The sequence below is a fragment of the Oryx dammah genome, unplaced genomic scaffold, assembly GCF_014754425.2.
Source record: "Oryx dammah isolate SB20612 unplaced genomic scaffold, SCBI_Odam_1.1 HiC_scaffold_28, whole genome shotgun sequence".
Taxonomy (NCBI): Eukaryota; Metazoa; Chordata; class Mammalia; order Artiodactyla; family Bovidae; genus Oryx; species Oryx dammah.
The window spans coordinates 6,068,013-6,089,673 of record NW_024070212.1 but is presented as its reverse complement, the minus strand read 5'-3'; the positions used below and the strand labels follow the sequence as shown (position 1 = coordinate 6,089,673).

At 37.9% G+C, this 21,661-nt stretch overlaps 1 protein-coding gene across 1 annotated transcript in view; it reads right to left on the bottom strand.

Moving 5' to 3' along the window:
- Positions 1–3,073: 3,073 nt before the first annotated feature.
- RGS5 (regulator of G protein signaling 5) overlaps positions 3,074–21,661 on the bottom strand; it is a 55,064-nt gene continuing 36,476 nt past the window's right edge. The window contains exons 4-5 of the mRNA XM_040229993.1: positions 12,121–12,287; positions 3,074–8,072 (exon numbers count right to left, since the gene is read on the bottom strand). Of these exons, the coding sequence (XP_040085927.1) occupies positions 7,911–8,072; positions 12,121–12,287 (329 nt within the window). The 3' untranslated portion in view covers positions 3,074–7,910. The remainder of the gene's footprint in view (positions 8,073–12,120; positions 12,288–21,661) is intronic.

Here is a 21,661-nt window from a genome sequence, read left to right as displayed (position 1 = left end):
GTGTGAGGTGGATGAATCTAGAGCCTATTATACAGAGTGAAATTAAAAAGAAAAAGACAAATATTGTATATTAATGTTTATATACCAGCTTCCCAAATGGCTCAGCAGGTAAAGAATCTGCCTGACAGTGCAGGAGATAAAAACGAGGAGGATTTGCTCCCTAGGTCAGGAAGATCCCTAGAGTAGGAAATGGCAACCCACTCCAGTTTTCTTACCTGGGAAATTCCAAGGACAGAGGAGCCTGGCGGGCTATAGTCCATGGGGTCGAAAAGAGTCCAAAACTCATATATAGAAATCTAGAAAAATAGTACTGATGAATCAACTTGCAGGGAAGGAATGAAAATGCAGGACGAACTTGTGGACCCAGTGGGGTAAGGAGAGGGTGTGATAAATGGAGAAAGCAGCACTGACGTATATACACTATCCAGTGTGAAACAGGTAACTGGTGGGAAGTTGCTTTATAACACAGGGAGCCCAGCCTAGTGCTCTGTGATGACCTAGAGGGATGGGATTGGGAGAGGGGAGGGAGACCCAGGAGGGAGGGGATGCATGTATAATGATGACTGATTCACACTGTTGTATTGCAGAAACCAACACAATATTGTAAACCAATTTTCCTTCAATTAAAAAATAAATTTTAAAAACCCTTCAGCTTGTAAACTGCCTTTAAGCTCACCTTAGGTTATTTTTCCTTCTTTTGCTTCCCATGCACCATGTCTTTTTTTTTTTAAGTTTATTTTTAGCCCCACCAAGAAGTATGTGGGAACTTAGTTCTGCAACCAGGGATGGAACCCATGCCCAAGTGGAAGGGCCAAGTCTTAACCATTGGACTACCAGGGAGCGGAAGTCCCACCATCCCACCCCAATCACCACAGCCTTTAAATTGTATGCCTTCACAGCTTCATATAGCCTTGGGAATTTGGAGTCAGCTCTTGTCCAGTGCAATTCAGTTAAGGCTGGTTGGGACCACTGACCCTAAAACGGCCTGCACAGTTGTCTGATGAATGTCATTTTGACATCAGAGGGCTGGAAAACTCCAGCCTCAGATCATGAGAAGTGCCTCCATCTTGAATATGCAGAAGTACATAAATAAGATATGCTGTGCAGAACACTGATTACCTCATCTTTTCCCTAGGTCCAGCCACCTTTCCCCATGCCTAAGATCACCCTGCTTATCCCATAAATATCCCAACTCCCTGCCTTTCAAGGAGATAGAGCTGCAACTTCTTTTCTCACTTCATCACTTAGTTGCCTTGAGAATAAACTCCTTGGCCACAAACTTTGAAATCCACTGTTTGGCTTGCAGAGTGTTGGATAAAGAGAACTGCTTCTGTAACAATCCCTGTTCTTGTGGTCAGTAGAACTGTGAATGAAGCTCAAGTAGATATTATGGCTTTCAGTGCTAAATTAAAAAGTAACAAAAATATATTCAGTTAAAAGAAATAACTGAATATCAACCTCTGTTCATCTTTATTCATTGAAGCCCCTAGGCTCTAATTCCTCTTTTAGTGTCCATGACGTTTTCAATGGTACAATCTGAGGTAGGCATCTATTTCTCAAATGTCACAGACAGGTCCTTCCTGTGGCAGACAAGGCACCACTTCTTCAAAATATACTGAAGTCTTCCAAAATCACCTGCAGAAGGTGACTGCCTGTCTCATCCTTCCTGTCTGTCTCACACCTAGGATTCTCTCAAGGTAAGAGTACTTTGAAAATGTGACCTCATTAAATAAGAGACCTGGCAGCCTGGCCATGAGGGGCTGGCTGCCAAGGATTGAGCAAAGACTGCCTCCTCATAAGCTTGATGTTCTAATACAATTTCAATCTGTGTTTTTAATTGTTTCGATACATTTAAACACTTGAGAAAGTATAAATTGACTGAAAAGTGGAAAAGCATGGAATTTGAACCAGGAATTTGCTGAATAAGAACTAATTTAAGTGTAGATGCACTGAGGCATTGGGAAGCCATTTGAAGAGGTAAAGGTGTTTGGAAAGTGGTTTGTGAGCAAAATAATTTTCAAGATACTACTGATTCAGAAAATGTAAAATTAGCAAAAGATTTTGGAGCTCACATAGCTTGGAGAATATGGCTTACATCACTAATAGGTGATAGAATGGACTCCCACTAGGGCAGGGGTGAATTTAGCCAATTTTATTCAAATTAGAATCAGCAATCTTAATGTTTTGAGGGGTCATGTGTGGTTCCTTTGGTCTAGTGAAATGACAGGTATCTGAGAGGCAATCTGACCTCTAAACTTTATTCTGCCACTGATTCACATACTGACCTGAGACATCAATTATTCTCTATGGGGGAGATTAAAGTATTAGTGATCTTTGCTCTAATAATGCTTCTTGGTGGAAACACTCAGAAAATCACCCAAGATAATGACAATAAAAAAAAAGAGAATAGATGGTACTGAAATGATTCAGAATGGTAACATTTACATTGAAGCATCTATATTAAATATACCTAGGCTTTATTGGGATTGTTAATGAGAACTTACCAAGCAGGCATTCTCTAACCTCTCATCTCCTCTCTCCCACTCTCCCTTCACATGAATTCTCATCAGTTTCTCTCTGTAAACTAATTTTATTTATGTCCTCTTTCTGCATACAAATTTCCCCTTTCACCCAGTTCCAGTCCCACTAGATGTATAATCTGAGCCCATTACCTAAACTATCTGAGCGCCAAATCTAAGGTCATAGAACTGAGCTGTTTGCAGTGGCTCATGGATTTCAGATCTTTCACAAGTTCAGGAAGAGAAAAGAATAAATATACTTACTATTTCAGGATCCAAATGATATAATGAGCTGAGTCAATGCTAACAGAGAATACCTACATCAATAAGTTGTTGCCATCTGAATCCAGGGGAATGTAATGAACAGTGTATGACTATCAGACATTTTGTTATCTCCCTTTCTGAGTTTTACACGTCAAGCTGTATTACAGTTGATGTTTATTAGGAGAGGGATCTTCCCACCTGTTGTTGTAAGGAGCATAGTGAATAAACAAGCCTATCTTAAGGGAGAGTTTCACATCATGAATGTTCGGGAGTCAAGAAGGAATCAGAGATTGTTATACAGATACATATTTAATATAATAACTGTGATTGTGATTACAGATACATATTTGGTGCTTTATCAAGTAGTATGAGTTACAGAGTACACAATACATTGGATACAAAATTTGAAGATAAAAACAGTTGTTCCTAAATGAAAATCATGGGATACGTGCTGATGAATGGATTTCCAAACTTTCATTTCCGCTCTTTTCTCCAGGCTGGTCTCCTGAAGATGAGTTGCAAGTTGTAACAGTCTTAAAAAAAACCTCAGTCCCCCAAATTCTAACAACATATAATATGAAAAGAAATTTTGGCAAAAACTCCAGATTACTTCTCTCCATGGAAAAATTTTCAACATTTCCCATTGTTTTGTTTATGTCTTAGTTTATATGTTTCTAGATAGGGAGTTAAATGCTTTAATTGTATTCATTACTAGATAAATGTGGTTACACTCAACTATTTTAAATGTATCCTCATGCTGGAGGAGAAGAGAAATGGAGACATAGGTGTGAAAGAGAAAGGAAAATTTTCTCAGGTGAGAAAACAAGAGACTTATCAAACTAGATATAAATGTTGAGTTGAATTTGTAGCTTCTCTACTAGAAGATAAGATTATTGTTAAACTGTGAGGTGAGGATAATATTCCAAAGTTTGGTTATCTGTCTTTTCCCCTTTACTCTCTGCTGTGAGTTTCTATTCAAAGCTATTAATGTCTTAGTTGGCAGACTTGATCTTTTCAGTTATAGGATGTTGGGGGAAACCTTTGTTTTAATATCTATTGCTCTGATCTGCCACATGACCTGTTTGGGTGAAAATATGTTTAACACAAGGAGTAGTTACTAAATTGTTAAGGAGTTTTGTCCAAAGCAACTATTAAACACACACTTATCTAATAGAATGGAGAGACTGAAAAACCCATAAACCGAGATATAATAAGACCTCATGTCCAGAACCTATAGAGAGTTGTCTGACCCTTGGGTTTGGACATTCAGATATTAGAAACAGTTCTCCATGCTCTGCTCTCTTGCACATGCAAACCCACTGGGGAAAGGATGGCCTCCATGTTTCTTCTTTTATCTAATCAAGACTCCCTAGGATTTTAAAATGGATTTTCACATCTAGCTTCATTGTTAGTCAAGAAATGTCTTCCTGTAAATCTTGGTGGTGACACCAAAAAGTTATTTGATTTTCAATCAAGTGGAGTTACTTTCAAATGTTTCCTAAAAGTGAGTGAATGGACTCACTTTGTAGGTAAGTCTGGGCACTTACTTCTTCATCACTTCTCACTCCTCCTTTCCCCCCTTTCTTTTCTCATGATCCTATTTGTACCAAACTTGCTAAATTACCAGGAAACAAAGAAAATGGCTACTAGAAGGAATGATTTCAAGGATAAAAGTCATTTCCCTGAAATATAAATAGCCTTTGAAATGATTCTCCAATTATCAAATTTGTGATGGGACAGATAGCTGGAAAAATCCCTGACCAAGAATGTTTATTAGTTTACCAATTGATTTATTATACTTTGTGAAATAATAATAACTCCACCCTATTGAAAGTGGGTGTATACAGAGAACAACAACCAAGCAAAATCGATGGCTCTGTAGAAGGCAAAAATAAAAACAATTTCTTTAACAAATTCTTCTCTTTATGCACTAAAAACTGAAATCTGCTTAAAGCATAATTTGTACAGTAGAGAATGAGTACATGAGTGGTTTTGGGAGTGGGGCACAAAATGTGTTTATAAATTTGCTTCTACTGATTTGAAAGCAAAATTACTGAAACACATCAATTCTACATTTCAGAAGGTGTCTCTGTGTGTGTGTGTGTGTGTGTGTGTGTGGTGGTGGTGGTGGTTACTCATATGAACAAGCACTGCTTTAGCAGCTAAACAGGGAACACAGCCTCCTAACTTACTCTAGAATAGTCTTCCTCTTTGTTCTGGTCAAATTTGGGTACTAATCTGATGCCAAGCTTAAACTATATCAAACACAAGCAGAGAGACAGGGCATGGAGGTTTCCTGGCCTCCCTAATCTTGGGTTTCTCTCAAGGATGAGAAACATGTACTCCTGTTCCCATTGACCACCTCGCTACATCCCAGATCTACACAAGACTGTGTTACATTTTCTCAAGGAGGAACACATCAGTGCCAAGGGCTCCTCCACTGAGCTTCATACTTTACCGGGCAATTTACTCAAGGGAGATTGTGGAGGAAGGGGAGGAGGGGAAGGGAGTGCTAACTAGACATGACACATTCTTTTCCTGAAAAGATCACCCTAGTATTCCCAACTTCCCCAAATTTAAAAGAACACTATTTTGTTTGTTTTTCCATGGAAATTTTTGGTAGCTCAGGTTTTTCTCTTCTGAGTTTAAAAACACTCAAAATATGTCAAAGAACTTTCTAGGGCAATGTTTATATGTTTGCTTTTTCATTTGAGGCTGTGATATTTATATTCCTTTTAATTTTTTACTTAGAAGAGTGTCTAATGTGTGTGTTCATACTGCTTTAAGTTTAAAATCTTGTTTACATATATATTCCATGTCACCAGTTGACTGCAAGGCATTTGTGCTTCTTGTAGCCTTCACAGCTCTGCCCTCCTGGTGCTTTTCCTGCTTTTTCTGCCTCCTGTGTTTTCAGCTTATGAAAAGGCGAAGGCCCCTTTTATCCTCCACTGACAAGTCTACCCACTTACATAGGATGTCAATTTGTGAATACGGTAAGCTTGAGTCTTTGTAACATCAACCATCTTGGTGAACTTGCTAGTCTCTAGTCAATTCTCTGGGTATTTGTAAACATTTGGTTATTTCAAATAATATGAATAAAATATTTGAAATTTTAATGACATCAAAATTTTTCTTAAAAATGTTTTAGCATTTCAGAAAAAACCAACTCACCTAGATTCTTTGGTTCTTACATTTTCTAGCTGCTTGAGCAAATATAAGATTGGTGATTTTATACCCATTTGGGGCAGCATAGACAGATGCTGAGAAAGGTTGTGCTGGGAATTCTTGTCATGAGTTACTTGTCACTCCTACACAAATAGACATGGTGAGAACTTATCTTTCATGCTCACAATGTTGACCTGGCCTGCCAACCTCTTGACAATGGAGTTTCTTTGAAGTGAGCAATATTGACAAACATGAATGAACTCATACCAGACTAGCAATTGTTGGCACTAGACCCAGTCACTCCAACCCATTTTCAGAGTTTGAAATGGCAAGTATTCAGAAAGGGCACATTAGTCTTTGACATAACAAAAATAAGAAAAACCCAACAAATGTAGTCAGTGTTTACTCAAAGAATACAGTCATATAGTTAGTTCACTTTCAGTATTCTTAGGGAATAACTGAATTAATAATAGGTTACAGACATGTGAAACTAGGAGTTTGTAAATGAAAGAAAGAAACAAAAGGAGGAAATAGAAGACTAAACAATGTAATCTCCTACTTAAAACATTTAAGATGTTTATTAATCCCTTAAAAATCACTTTTTTTAATTAACTCAGTATCCTCACTAGGTTACCCTCACATGCAGTTGGTGTCTTTATTACTAGATTATGTATTGCTTAATCAAATCTACTAAAGATAATAAAAAATGCTAGTAAGACTTATCATAATCAAATACAGCATGCAAAGTTTAAACCTACTAAAAATTGGCTTTGTGTAAGGCATGTTAGGGGTATAAATGTGTGTTTTGACTATAATAGAATTCATTACTATGGTGAGCAAAATAAGGAGGGGAATGAGCAGTTGCTAGAAGATCAGATCATTTTGCAAAATGCAGGGTACTGTAAAACTCTATCTCACTCAGAAAGTCTCTGCATTTAGTCAAATTAAGTTTTTTGAAGATAATTTGCTATTTTGAAGATAATCATCATGTGCTTAACAAACTGATGGCACCATAGGACAACTACCCCTTTTAGGTTTGACAAGATTTCTCCGTTGTAGTATACAGCCCTCTTGATATTGAGAAGGAAGACCATAGCAATCAGCAGCATGTTTTTGTTTTACATGACTGGAGTTAGCAATTTTGGAATTTTGCACTCATGCAAATTTTAACTGATTTGAAAATGGAAACCTTGGGCCTACTTTTAGAGGCATAGATACATTTATAAAATAGTCCATGTCAATCTCAGGTTACTGATTTAGTACAGAATTTGGTAACTTTATGTGTGGGAAGATCTGAGGGAATTATAAGAAGCCCCATGGATTGTGTTCAGATTGATTTTATATAAACACAATATATTCTTGGCTGTACCTCTTGTTTATAATCTCTAGTTAACACAAAGATGGTCTCAGAGGAAGACCAATGTTTCGAACAATGTATTTGTTTAAAAAGTCAAATAGTGGTTGCCTCATAAAATGCCTACCACATTTTACTAACGAAATTCAGAAAATAATGAGTGGCCTCCCTGTATCAGAATTAAAGCAACCAATGAGATCAATTAATCTCACTTAAAATTGGTTTTTCCACATCCATATTATTTTTTCATCCCAATTTAGATGGCAATCCATTACCAAGTGGAGTCACATTCAATGATATCATATTTCTGCTTTATGTTTCCCTAAGTAGAGTTTTTCTGTTGTTCTGACTGAGTTTCACAACAACCTACAAGAGTAGAGTTTAACTGAGAATGGGGGCAGGAAGAGGACACTGGAAAAGGAAGACTTTGGGACAATAGATAATCGTCCAAAACAATGTGGGCAAAAGAGTAAGCAACCCTCCCTGGGGTTTTCCATCTCAGAATCTTTGAGCAAGCTGCTATAGGAAGATATGTGGGTTGCTGGAAAGTGCAGGGTGATTATGAACGAAATAACTCTCAGGATGATTCTCATGGCCTGACTGCATTGCTACTTGATGAACTCCTGATAAAATTCAGAGCGCACAAAGCGAGGCAGCGAATCCTTCTCCATCAGAGCATGGATTCTTTTCTGGGCCACGTCAAAGCTACTTGGGGAAGGCTCCACCAAATTCTTCACTGTGATTTCCTTCGTGAAGTGATCAATATTCACCTGTGAGCCAAAAAACAGGGTCACTGAGTCAGCCCAGGTTGTGGGATTTGAGGAGGGGTAGGGAGAAAAGTGTTTCTCACATAACACATGAGGGGAAGCGAGGCATAGGAAATTAGAATAGCTTATCACTTCTATTTTATATACAGTAGGGTAAGGCAACTGGTGCTTCAACAAATGCATGACTCAGATTACAATCTAACCAGTATTAGGCACCCAGTGTTAGAAATAAACAACTGATTCAGGCAGACCTCATATAAGCTTCTCAATAACCCTAAAAAATGAGTCTTTCCTTTTCTAAGCAAAAGGCAGATAGATAGGGACTTCAAGATCACAGAGCTAATAAATGTATTTGAAGGCAGAGACTCGGAATTTGAATCTAGGTATCCTGATGCCTAATCCCATAGTCTTCCTACCACAGTATTTGGTTTCACCCCTAATGGGGAGAATTAGAGAGAGAAATTCTGATCAGGGATCCAAGACTTTATGTGTGTCTCTAGAAGAATAAGGAAACTTGGTTTTTTCCTGAAACAAACAAAGACACAGTGGTTTTAGCACAACATTCATAACAATAGCAACTGACATTTATTGAGTGCTGAGAACTTTACTTTCACCAGCACTGTGCTGTGAACTCCTTGAATCTTACAACTCTGAGAGGCAATAATGACATCCACCTTTTACAACTGAGGAGCAGAAGAGTTAAAGTGATTTGCCCAAGATCATAAGAGGTAGATAGAACATTCAAAAGCCCAGCAATGTTGCTTTTACCCAGGAGACTGGAGTGTTGGAAGGCATCATGGCTTATTTGGCCTGAACGCAGGGCCATTCTACACTGTGTCACTCTCAGGGACGTCATTCACGTTAGGGTCCATGTGAATGGTCCCCTGGGCTTGTGCAATGTACAGTCTGCCTGGGCTTGCCTGAGTATGATTTGAGAGAAATCATTGTTTATCACGTTGTTATTCCAATGACTCTTGTACCTGAGTGTAAAGAAGAAAGAAACAAACCCCAAATCAACCAATGGTTCTGAACTGAAACATTAGGAAGTGTTTGGGTCTCTCCTGGGCTGCTAAAGTTTCTTGATACTGAGAAAAGCTATTTGTGCTCAAATAATTATGGAGTGGCTTTAGGTCAGAGTCAGGGACAAAGGCGTGACTGGGGACAGCCAGGCCAGAACAGACAGGAGTGACTGTGATTGAAGGTCCAGGATGAAGTGAGTTGAGGCTATGATGTGCTTTCCACAGGTGAGAGCAACCTGTGTGGTTTGTGCAGGAATGGTGGAAGACTTCACAGACTGCGCTGGAAACGGCCTCAAAGGTGAGGTAGTCAGATGTCTGTCTTTACAGGTGAAGACTCCAAGATCCAAAGAGGTCAATTTACATCTTACTATTTTTATATGCATAGGCTCCTCTAATGAATCATTTTGATATATACTCATCTGTACAATACTGAACAAAGAAAAAAATTTTTATTAAGATATGGACATGACAATTTTTAGTATATAAATTATCTGTTTATCAAACTACACAGGGTAATTTCTCATTTTTAAATCTTACTTCCAATTTTTTATCACTGTATCTCTCCTTCAGTTCCTGATATTAAAGAACTGAAGTGAATATTCAGATAAAGAAAATTTAGATTACTATTTGCCTGGGTAAACTTGTTATACAGGTCATTCTGGTATTCATCAAAATGAAACAGTAGGCCTTCTCTGGTGGTACAGTGGATAAGAATCCGCCTGCTAATGCAGGAGACACAGGTTCAGTCCCCGGTATGGGAAGATTCTATATGCAGCAGAGCAGCTAAGACCATGCACCACAACAATGGAGCCTGTACTCTAGAGCCTGCAAGGCACAACTACTGAGCCTGTGCTCTTCAACTACTGGAGTCTGTGCCAAGAGCCAGTGTTCTGCAACAAGAGAAGCTCTCACAATGCAAAGCAAGGAAGAGAAGCCCCTGCTTGTCACAACTAGGGAAAGCCCCCCCACAGCAACGAAGACCCAGTGCAACCAAAAATAAATGGTGACAAATAAGTAAATAAATAAAAACATGTTTTTAAAAGTGAAATCATAAATTTTTGTCAAAATGCAAGTTAACTTTTAAAACAATAGCTACAATTTATTAAACATCCTCTAGGTATATACACACACACCACACACATACATGAAATTATTACAATTAAAAAGAATTGAGAATTAGAAAGCTTTAGTTAGAAACTTGCCCAAAGTCATACATCAAGAAAGGTCTGGAGTTGGTACCTGCATCCATTCATCTCACAAACATTCACAGAGTGTTTATTATGTAACAGGAGTGGGGTTTACATCCCTCTGATGCTCAAGTCAGAGACTGGAGGCCAAAACTATTTTAATTAGAGCCCAAAGGTCCTTATAATGAAGGTCATCATTTGTGTGTTCTAGTAACTCAGCAAGGGTTTTATTTATTTTGAAACTCCATTCTTAATTTCTCATATTTTCATGATACTCATGAGTGTTCTAGTAAGGAACTTTGAGAACAATGTTTCCCTAGAGCTCAGCGCAGCTAGCAATAGCCTGGATGGGTCTCCATTATTTGCATATATTCAAATCCTAGACTTCTGTGAAGAGGTGTGAAGGTGGTAAGAAGATAGGTTGGAAATGGGAAATCAGTCAGTCAGGAAATTGTGTCAAATTTAATACTAACAGTACATTAATGTCCTTGGTAACATCACAAATAGAGATTCCATGCTGACAGAACAGGCCAGCTCAAATGGCATCAGAAGTAGGGGAAAGCCAATACATATGCATGGGGTGGGAGGTTGAGGAGTAGAAGAGGGGATCTAGGGAGGATTCCAAAATAATTCCCACAGTAGGACTAAACCCAGGTGCATGCTAGGATTCTCACTTTTCCACCTTGACCTGTAGTACTCTGTACTCTTTGCTCCTCACCTCCACCTCCTATGTCATGGAGGCGGCTCATCTGTTGGCATTAGGTATATAATCTAATTTGATTATTAGATTATAATAATCCATTCCGATAAACTTGCCCTTTAAAAAGGATCAGTGATGAGTAATGCATTACCAAAAGAATAAATATCAAATGATAGAACCTCAAGAGTCTAGTACACTTTGAGAGAAAAAAGATATTAGGCTTTCCCTCTCTCAAGTCATCTTAAGTTAATTACTGCCTGCCTAGAGGGTTTGCTCAGATCACCTCTGTACCTGACCCCAAATTTTGATGAAATGTTTGATGTCCAGATTGGATTTCAGTATGCAATGTGAAATCAGTGACCTGACCAAAACATGATGAATGGGTCTTGCTGAGGCCATCCTGAATTCTACAAAAAATCTTTTCAATTCAGTTTCACAAAGGAAAGGGCAGATAAACTGCCCTAAAGCCTCTTTGAAATCAACACACATCTTTAACAGTTAATTAATATTATATTGTCCTCCGACATCTGTAGCATGGTTACCATGTGATCGTTTGGTTTTCATGAGTAGAAACCTTGTCCAGATCAGAGAGTAAATGAAAAAGCCCTAGGGGAGACTAGGGGGTGGTGGAGTGTGGGATGGAAAAGAGAGAATTTTCACCAAAAAAGAAAAGGAAGGAGGAAAGGGGGAAGAGGAAAAGGTGAAGTGATAGAAACATTCATCAGACATTAATTTGTTCAAATGCTGAGATATGTTTTTTCACATCCACTGTTTAATTTCATCCTCACAACAATCCTGCAAAAAAAGTCTTCATTATCCTCATTTTCCCAAAGAAAGAAACTAAGTTCAGAGAGACTGAGTACTTCACCCAAGATCATACAACCTGTATTATCCTCATTTGTGATTACATGCTCCTGAAGAGAGACCCATAGTGCTTAGAAAGTGGTTTAAACAGAGTTCAAGTTCACATCCGCTTGACTGTATTGCTCTCCCTTTGCATTCAGTAAGTGTTTAAGAAAGGTGGCCCACTTTCAAATAGGAATAACCTTTAGCTGCAAACTGTATTGCAGATGGAAATCCTTCCTGGGAAGTGGTTGAGCTGACCCCCATTGACCACTCTCACCCATCTTCCAATCAGGACCAACCTCTTTAGGAGCCTCCGCTTGGATGAATTCCTCATAAATTTTCTTGGCCGTCTCAGCCATCTTGACAGGAGACTTGATCTTCTTGTAATCTTCACAGGCCATCCAGAACTCAAGATTCTCCTCACTGAATTCAGACTTCAGGAAACTTTTGAAGCTGGCAAGTCCATCTGGCAAGGAAAAAGTTTATTTGAGGAATATATTCTATCTGTCTATCATCTGTCTATCACTATATCCCATGTTGTAGCCTAGGTTTATTTATAACACATATTTGTTATTTGTGTGATAACCTGACTAAAGTTAACTCATTTGTTAATCATTACAAACCTAAGAGGCAGAGGCTGCTATATCCTATTTTACAAATGAGGTCAGAGAGATCAAGTAACTTTCTATTAGTTAACCAGCTGGAAAGTGGCAGAGCTGGGATTCAAATACAGACAGTCTACATTTGGGTGATAAAGGTTTAACCGTACACAGCATTGAGGAACATTATGAGCACTAATGCTATTCTGGATACTTATCAGTTACCAAAAAGAAAAAAATACACTTAAAACTTGATTTGGTAGTGTAACTAATATTAATGTTTATTCTCATGTATCAACTACTTAGTTTTTTTCTTTCTAAAGTTGATTTTTGGAGCAAATATTATGTTCTAGGAATTATGGTAAGTAAAATAGACATGCTACCTGCCCCAGTGGAGATTCTGGGGAGGTAGAAAAGAAAATGATGAAACATACACAAAAAATGTATACACAACAAAAGAAAGCAATATGAAAGACAGCAAGAGTAACAAAAGGGTTCTAACCTGATGTTACATTTAAAGTAGGCCTATATGAGAAAGTGAGACAGGAGATCTGAAGGAGGAGTGATAGGGGCCTGATGGAGGGGGCCCACGTGTAGAGCAGTTACTACACCCATCAGTGAAACATCAGTCTTTAACACATATTAAATTAAGTGTAAGTATGACTGTTGTGGTTCTGTTTTCAGAGTACCGTTGCTCATGTGGAATATATTTCAGTTTGTAAATCCAGGTCTCCTGCATTGAGGGCAGATTCTTTACTGTCTGAGCCACCATACATAATGCAAATATGTATATTAGAGATTCTTGGGTCTGATCCTTTTGTTTTCTTTTTCTTTCTTCTAACCTTGTTCTGCAGCTCTAAGCTCCAAAGTGGCAGATAAGTTGAAGGCAAGGTCAGGAATTAGGAAAGCAATGAAGAGGAACAAAGGAAAAATCATTTTATATCTTCAATGTTTTCCTCCTTTTAAAGCTGACATATAGATAGATAGTTAGATATATATCTAGCTAAATAGAGAGATATAGATAGATAATTGATAGATAGATAGACACTTTTTTAACCCCAATTCTAACAAATCTGTATGTACTGAGAGAATCCATGCACATTTATTATGTAAGGTAAGTGGACTTCTAAAGGAAGGAGAGAAAATTTTAGTTCCCCGCAGACTATATCAGAGTTACAGGCATGCCTGACCTGGCGTTTGCCTCCCAGGCTGAAGGCTGGACTGACTGGAACCTCAAGGTCTCCATTTCCTCTAACTTGTTCCTCATCAGAAGGCACGTCTACAATTCATTAATTTTACTTGGAGAACATAGTCATGTACTGAATTCATTTCCTTTGACCTAATTTCTATTTCTATTCTTCTTGAATATTTCTCCCTACTTCTTTTTATAGATTCTAATTTTCATTCATTAGTCATTGCCCAATACATCGATTTCAAACAATATGTACAAAATATCATGATTCAGTCAGAAATATAGCATTGTCATTTTTCAATTTTCCTTCTATACATTTTGTCTTTATATCCCTCACAGTTCCCAGCAATTGAACTCAATTTTAAAGAAATAGAATTGCTAAATTATAATTAACTTGGATTAGGGTCACTGACAATTCTGGATCCAAACAAGAAACTTTGCATTTTAATCCCTTCTCCCTGTACTTAATATAAAAACATTTTTTTTTAAATGGAGCAATACCTAAAAATACATTGGGGAGTGATGGTAGGTATCATGAACAATTTTGTCTAATAACCGATCTAGAAGAATTGCTTTAAAACCACTTGATAATGTTGACCAGAATAAGATCAGATGTATTTTCCCTCACTCCTGCCCATATTTCCAGCACTATGTGATTTTATAAGACTTTCAGGTATGACCTAAATCAAATCCCTTATAATTATACAGTGGAAGTGACAAATAGATTTAAGAGACCAGATCTGATACACAGAGTGCCTGAAAAACTATGGACGGAGGTTCATAACATTGTACAGAAGGCAGTGATCAAGACCATCTCTAAGAAAAAGAAATGCAAAAAGGCAAAATGGTTGTCCAAGGAGGCCTTACAAATAGCTGAGAAAAGACAAGATGGGAAAGGCAATGGAGAAAAGGAAAGATATACCCATTTGAATGCAGAGTTCCAAAGAATAGCAAGGAGAGATAAGAAAGCCTTTCTCAGTGATCAATGCAAAGAAAAGAGGAAAACAATAGAATGGGAAAGACGAGAGATATTCTCAAGAAACTTAGAGATACCAAGGGAACATTTCATGCAAAGATGGGAAAATAAAGGACAGAAATGGTATGGACCTAACAGAATCAGAAGATATTGAGAAAAGGTGGCAAGAATATACAGAAAACCTCTACAAAAAAGATCTTCATGACCCAAATAACCATGATGGTGTGATAACTCACCTAGAGACAGACATCCTGGAATGCAAAGTCAAGTGGGCCTTAGGAAACATCACTATGAACAAAGCTAGTGGAGGTGCTGGATTCCAGTTGAGCCATTTCAAACCCTAAAAGATGATGCTGTGAAAGTGCTGCACTCAATATGCTAGCAAATTTGGAAAAACTCAAAAGTGGCCACAGGACTGGAAAAAGTCAGTTTTCATTCCAATCCCAAAGAAAGGGAGTGCCAAAGAATGTTCAAACTACCACACAATTGCACTCATCTCACACCCTAGCAAAGTAATGCTCAAAATTCTCCAAGCCAGGCTTCAACAGTTCATGAACCATGAACTTCCAAATGTTCAGATTTAGAAAAGGCAGAGGAACCAGTGATCCAATTGCCAACATCCATTGGATCATCAAAAATGCAAGAGTTTCAGAAATATATCTACTTCTGCTTCATTGACTACACTAAAGCCTTTCACTGCATGGATCACAACAAACTGTGGAAAATTCTGAAAGCGATGGGAATATCAGACCACCTGACCTGCCTCCTGAGAAATCTGTATGCAGGTCAAGAAGCAACAGTTAGAACTGGACATGGAACAACAGACTGGTTCCAAATCAGGAAAGGAGTATGTCAAGGCTGTATATTGTCACCCTGCTTATTTAAATTATGTGCAGAACATATCATGAGAAACGTTGGGCTGGATGAAGCACAAGCTGGAATCAAGACTGCCAGGAGAAATATCAATAACCTCAGACATGCAGATGACACCAACATTATGGCAGAAAATGAAGAAGAACTAAAGAGCCTCTTGATGAAAGTGAAAGAGGAGAGTGAAAAAGTGGGCTTAAAACTCAACATTCAAAAGCCTGTTCTATATATCTGTGTCTCTTTTGCTGTCTCGCTATCATTACCATCTTTCTAAATTCCATATATATGCGTTAGTATACTGTATTGGTGTTTTTCTTTCGGGGTTCAGGATGGGGAACACTTGCATGCCTGTGGCAGATTCATGTTGATGTATGGCAAAACCAATACAATATCGTAAAGTAATTAACCTCCAATTAAAATAAAAAGGAAAAGAAAAGAAAAAAAACCCTCAACATTCAGAAAACTAGATCATGGCATCCGGTCACATCACTTCATGGGAAATAGATGGAGAAACAATGGAAATAGTAACAGACTTTATTTTGGGGGCTCCAAAATCACTGCAGATGGTGACTGCAGCCATGAAATTAAAAGACACTTGCTCCTTGGAAGAAAAGTTATGACCAACCTAGACACCATGTTAAAAAGCAGCGACATTACTTTGCCAGCAAAGGTCCGTCTAGTCAAAGCTATGGTTTTTCCAGTAGTTGTGTATGGATGTGAGAGTTGGACTATAAAGAAAGCTGAGTGCCGAAGAATTGATGGTTTTGAACTGTGGTGTTGGAGAAGACTCTTGAAAGTCCCTTGGACTGCAAGGATATCCAGCCAGTCCATCCTAAAGGAAATCAGTCCTGAATATTCACTGGAAGAACTGATGTTGAAGCTGAAACTCCAATACTTTGCCCACCTGATGCAAAGAACTGACTCATTGGAAAAGACCCTGATGCTGGGAAAGATTGAAGGCAGGACGAGGAGGGGACAACAGAGGAGGAGATGGTTGGATGGCATCACCAACTCAATGGACATGAGTTTGAGTAAGCTCCAGGAGTTGGTGATGAACAGGGAAGCCTATTGTGCTGCAGTCTATGGGGTGGCAAAGAGTCGCACACAACTGAGCGACTGAACTGAATGAACTGAACTGATGTGTTATCATTTAGCGACACAGGAATCAATAGTACATGCTGAAAGAAGAAATAAAGACTGAGTTCTCTCTCTGTCATCCTTCATGTTTTTATTGTTTCTTAAACAAGAGGTGTCAGTTAGTCTCTCAGAGAAGGCAATGGCACCCCACTCCAGTATTCTTGCCTGGAAAATCCCATGGATGGAGGAGCCTGGTGGGCTGCAGTCCATGCGGTCACTGAGTTGGACATGACTCAGTGACTTCACTTTCACTTTTCACTTTCATGCATTGGAGAAGGAAATGGCAACGCACTCCATTGTTCTTGCCTGGAGAATCCCAGGGATGGCAGAGCCTGGTGGGCTGCCATCTATGGGGTCGCACAGAATTGGACATGACTGAAGCGACTTAGCAGCAGCAGCAGCAGCAGCAAGTTAGTCTCTGCTGAAATGAAAAAATTCCCAGGCACTTTCTAGCTGCTGGGAAATAATGATAGGAATGAAGTCTTATGAGCTCCCATACTGTCAGGTCTAAGACTGCAGAGGAAGCAATAACTTCACAGAATAAGTGTAGGGCAAATTAGCTCTCATTAGCCTCATGTCCCCATAATATAGTGATTCAAGCATTCTGAATCAACCTTTCCACATTGAAAAAGGTAGAGCTAAAACTCTAGTCCTCCAAAACATTGTTATTTATGACCTGAGGATACATTCCAGGATGCTACAGCAATAACATTTACCACATTACCAAAACATCCTAGACAAGGAATGAGCTCAGAAAATAACTTTCCAGTGTATTGAATCCATTTCCTGGATTCACATAAGAGAAGTGATCACTTCCTCCCCACCCCCGATGGGATTATTTGCTACTATAACTCTTTCTCCCAGGATGCTGTTGATTATCTGAGTTCAATGTTCGAGTTTCATTTATCTTTGCCCCTCTTTCAAAAGCATCCCACCTCTTAGTGTAAATCTGTGGATCTAATATTTAATAAAGGTTCAAATTGAATAAAGTAAGACTCACTGAGATAAAAATCTCCTATGTCTCAAAACTGAAGAGCACAAACATTAAGGAAAAATCAATTTGCTGATTTTGCTATTACTGCAGTATTTTATTTCATGGGCAAGTTATCTAAACTCTCTCTGTCTCAGTTGCTTTTTCTGAAAAATCTAAATTGTTGCATATCTAAGTGCTAAAATTATTGAAATCATTAGATAACCTAGTATATGCAAAATGTATAGAACAGTGACTGGCACATGATGAATAATAAATGTAAGCTATTGCTTTTTTATAACTATTGCTTTAAAGAAAGTTGTGACTACCAGTGAGTAAGATGATGATAAAGAACAGCCAGACAAAAGAAGGGAGAAAATTGGAAATCAAAGAAAAGAAGTAGAGGAGAATGCAAAGACAGAAACAAAAAGAGGAGCCCAGATCCAGGCTATTCCATTCCCCATGCAAGAGTCCAAATCTCAAAGATGTTTCAGGAAAATGTTCTGACCTTTTGGAATTCCTGGGGCAAAGAAATTCACATAAAAACTGGTGCACTGGGACAACCCAGAGGGATAGTACAGGGAGGGAGGGGGAGGTGGGTTCAGCATGGGGAACACGTGTATACCTGTGGCGGATTCATGATGATGTATGGCAAAACCAATACAATATTGTAAAGTAATTAACCTCCAACTAAAATAAATTAAAAAAAATGAAAATGCTCAGTAATAAAAAAACAAACAAAAAATTGTGTGGCTACTGGGTTGTGTTTCATTCTTCCTCTGCTCTTAAAAATAGTCACAGGGAAGAGTTTAATGTCAGTCTCATTTAAACTCCCACACGCAATCTGTTTTTGTATTTAAAAAGCAGTGCATCAGTTAGTGCCCCATGGACCTTCAAAAAGAAAACAGATGGTTCTGTATATAAAACTGAAGACGAAAACATAAGAAATTGGTGTTTTTTCAGAACAGTGTCAAATATACCGGGCAATTAAAAAAGATTTTGAATAGGTTATTAGGTCCGACCTATTAGGTTTTAATAGGCTTAATATAATCAGTAAAAAATAAATAATTATTCTGTATACAACACAGTATTGTAAATCAATTATATATCAATAAAGAATATTTTCTTAAAGAAAAAAGAAATAATCTTGTGGAAAAGATTGAGTAGCAGCTTAATGGTCTTATTTTTTTAAAGGTTTGGTACCAACTGATTTCATTTTCACTCAAAAAAATTTTAGTAAAACGTGGATTTAAGGAAGGCTTGAGGGACTGTATCAATGATGAGAATCAATATCCTATCTATATTAGCACAAGAGAATGTCAAATGTTCCTCATAAGTCAACAAACGTGACACTCTCTGAGGTTAAATGATTTAATTTATCAAACAAACATGCAAGAAGGAATCATGATGTTTCTAGTGCATGGTTTTCAAGTGTATCTTTCTTTATTACCTGTTCTGAACCAATCATAGCTAACGTCAGAACCATAATAGTTCTGGTTATAGACCATTAGATTTGCAGATTCAAAGAATATCTCATAAGAACTGAGTTGCCAAAATTTGGCTTAGTTATTCACAATGCATGAAAGTGTGTGGGGAAATATGTCAAAAACTGTTTCCTTTAGGTTGATGGTGTTGGGGTAGAATTACTTGGGCATGGCTATCATTCCACTGGTCCTTCTTTAGAAACAGAGAGAAGCAGAGACAAAGGGGCAAGAGAGATAGTGTCATAGAAGCAGAGATTGACGGGAAAATGGAAAGATAGAAAGGCAGAGGGAGACAGAAACATGGGAGAGAGAAATGGAGGCGGGGAGGGAGAGAGAAATGGAGGCAGGGAGGGGGAGGCTGTCCTGCGTGCCTGGGGCACCAGCTCCTGTAGGCTCAGGCTCTTTTCCATTTCTGTGAGATCTCTGTATCCATACCAGAAACGCTTTTTATTATTTGTGCTGGTTTGAATGGATAAATACCCTTTCAAGGAAAGACTTTTGACTGGAACAGTTATCAAATGTTTTCCTAATTATTACTTGGGGAAATTGTCCAAATCTTAAAAGTATTAATTACTTAAGAAGATAATGATGTGGAACTTAAGATTATACACACACATATATACTCAACACACATATATAGTACATATAATTTTAAAATATTATATCTAATCAAATAAAATGTGAATATTACATATTATTTGCACACACATATGTATGCATATACATATTTCTCCTTTAAGAAGCAGAAAATATTACTGCAAGAATATTGGATCTCAAGCTCACACCATGGAAATCAACTATTTGCAAGCTGAAAAACTTCAGTCCCAAAATGCTAGGTGTTAACACTAAGTGCCTCTGGCTTAATTCATTCTAATAGTTCTCTATCTCCTAAAAGCCTGAAACATAAAAACATGTAGCCCTAAGGATTAGTGTGATTGAAAAGGATTGTGAATGGGCATATAAATTTATATCTTTCTCCTTAATAGCTTTAAAAACATGACACCAGTTCTAATTTTGTTTATTGATAGTAGCAATAAATACCTGTACCCAGGGTACGCCTAATTCATTTGTCAGGTATTGGCCCTAAAACCGCAGGTAACACAATTAATAAGTCAACTGATAAACATATATATTTTTCTCCGAGTTGACTTCATGAAATTTCTGTGTCCAAGAAGGATAATGAAGTGATTCATTAACCCAGTTATTCAAAAAGTATTTGTTGAACACTATATGCATCAGGGCTGAGTATTCTGTTTAGCATAAGAAATAAAAAGAAAATCAAGTTACTGAATCACTTTGTAGTACAGCAGTAACACAACATTATAAATCAACTATACTTCAATAAAGTAAACTTTTTTTAAAAGAAAATCAAAAGTTGATAATATTGAGAAAGTTTCAAATTAATGACTTTGGTGTTCTGCCTCCAGATATTAGATATTGATTGTATCACAGGTAAACAGAAGATGACCTCACCAAAAACAAGACAAAAAATGTTGTTTGTATACATTTCATCATACATTCTTTGCCACCTATTCTATGTCTATGAATCTTGATCATCTGTGGGAAATATTTTTTAAATCCTTATTTTCGCAAAGCATGGAACAAAGTTTCATATTCAATTTTTATAGTGAAAATGGAAAAATGTGAGTTAGATAATTTACATAAATACTATTTTTAGGGAGAACGATTCAACATTTTTGCATTACCGTGCACTTCCTGTTGTGAAATTATCCAGATGAAAAAGACTAACTCCTGGCTGTCAATGAGTTTATAATCTGTTATAGGAGGAAGATGCTGTGATCAGAGCACGACGCAGCGAATAACAAGTGGCTGAAAAATGTGCAAACAAACTGCTCTGGAAACTCAGAGGGAGCATCAATCATTCTGGATGGTCAAGGAAAACTAGGCATTTAGTATTTAGATTCACTCTAGTGGGAGAGGAGAATTTCAACCGATAGAGATATGAATACAAAATATTCTAGTCAAAGGGATGACACATAGAAATGGAGGGGAGAACAGTTCAGTTTGCCTGCAGACCAGCAATAAGTTACTATGGAGAATTTTAAGAACTAGAAATTTAAGCTTGATACTTCAGACCTTTGGAGTCAGTAGGGATTTTGGATTGGGAAAAGGCAAATAGTGCTCAGTTGTATTGGTATTAGCTTGGAGAGGAGTTCTTGCTTTCACTTTTGTCATGTCTTGAATGAAGATATAAAAGGCATGCTGCCAGAAGAGGAAAATAAGGTTCGAGAGGTTAACAACCTGTGGCTGGTTACAAAAGCAATTAATAGCAATTTGAAATACCACCCAACCCATGCCTCAGAGTTTAGTGATATGTACACTGATACACCCAATCCATATCAAGCCATTATGAGGCCAAGCTGGAAGATGCAGTGTCTCTATTTTACTAATGAAAATTTTAAGACAAACAGAGGTCAAACTACTAGCTCTGCTCATTCAAGTAAGCAGGACAGATGGGAATACAACTTGTACTCAGGAGCCCTCCAGACAACTCATTTTCACATTGTCCCAAAGTGAGCTAGATAATCATACTCCCTTGACATCCTTCCAAAGTTGAAGAAATATCAAAATTTGAGAAGGCAGCACTGGCA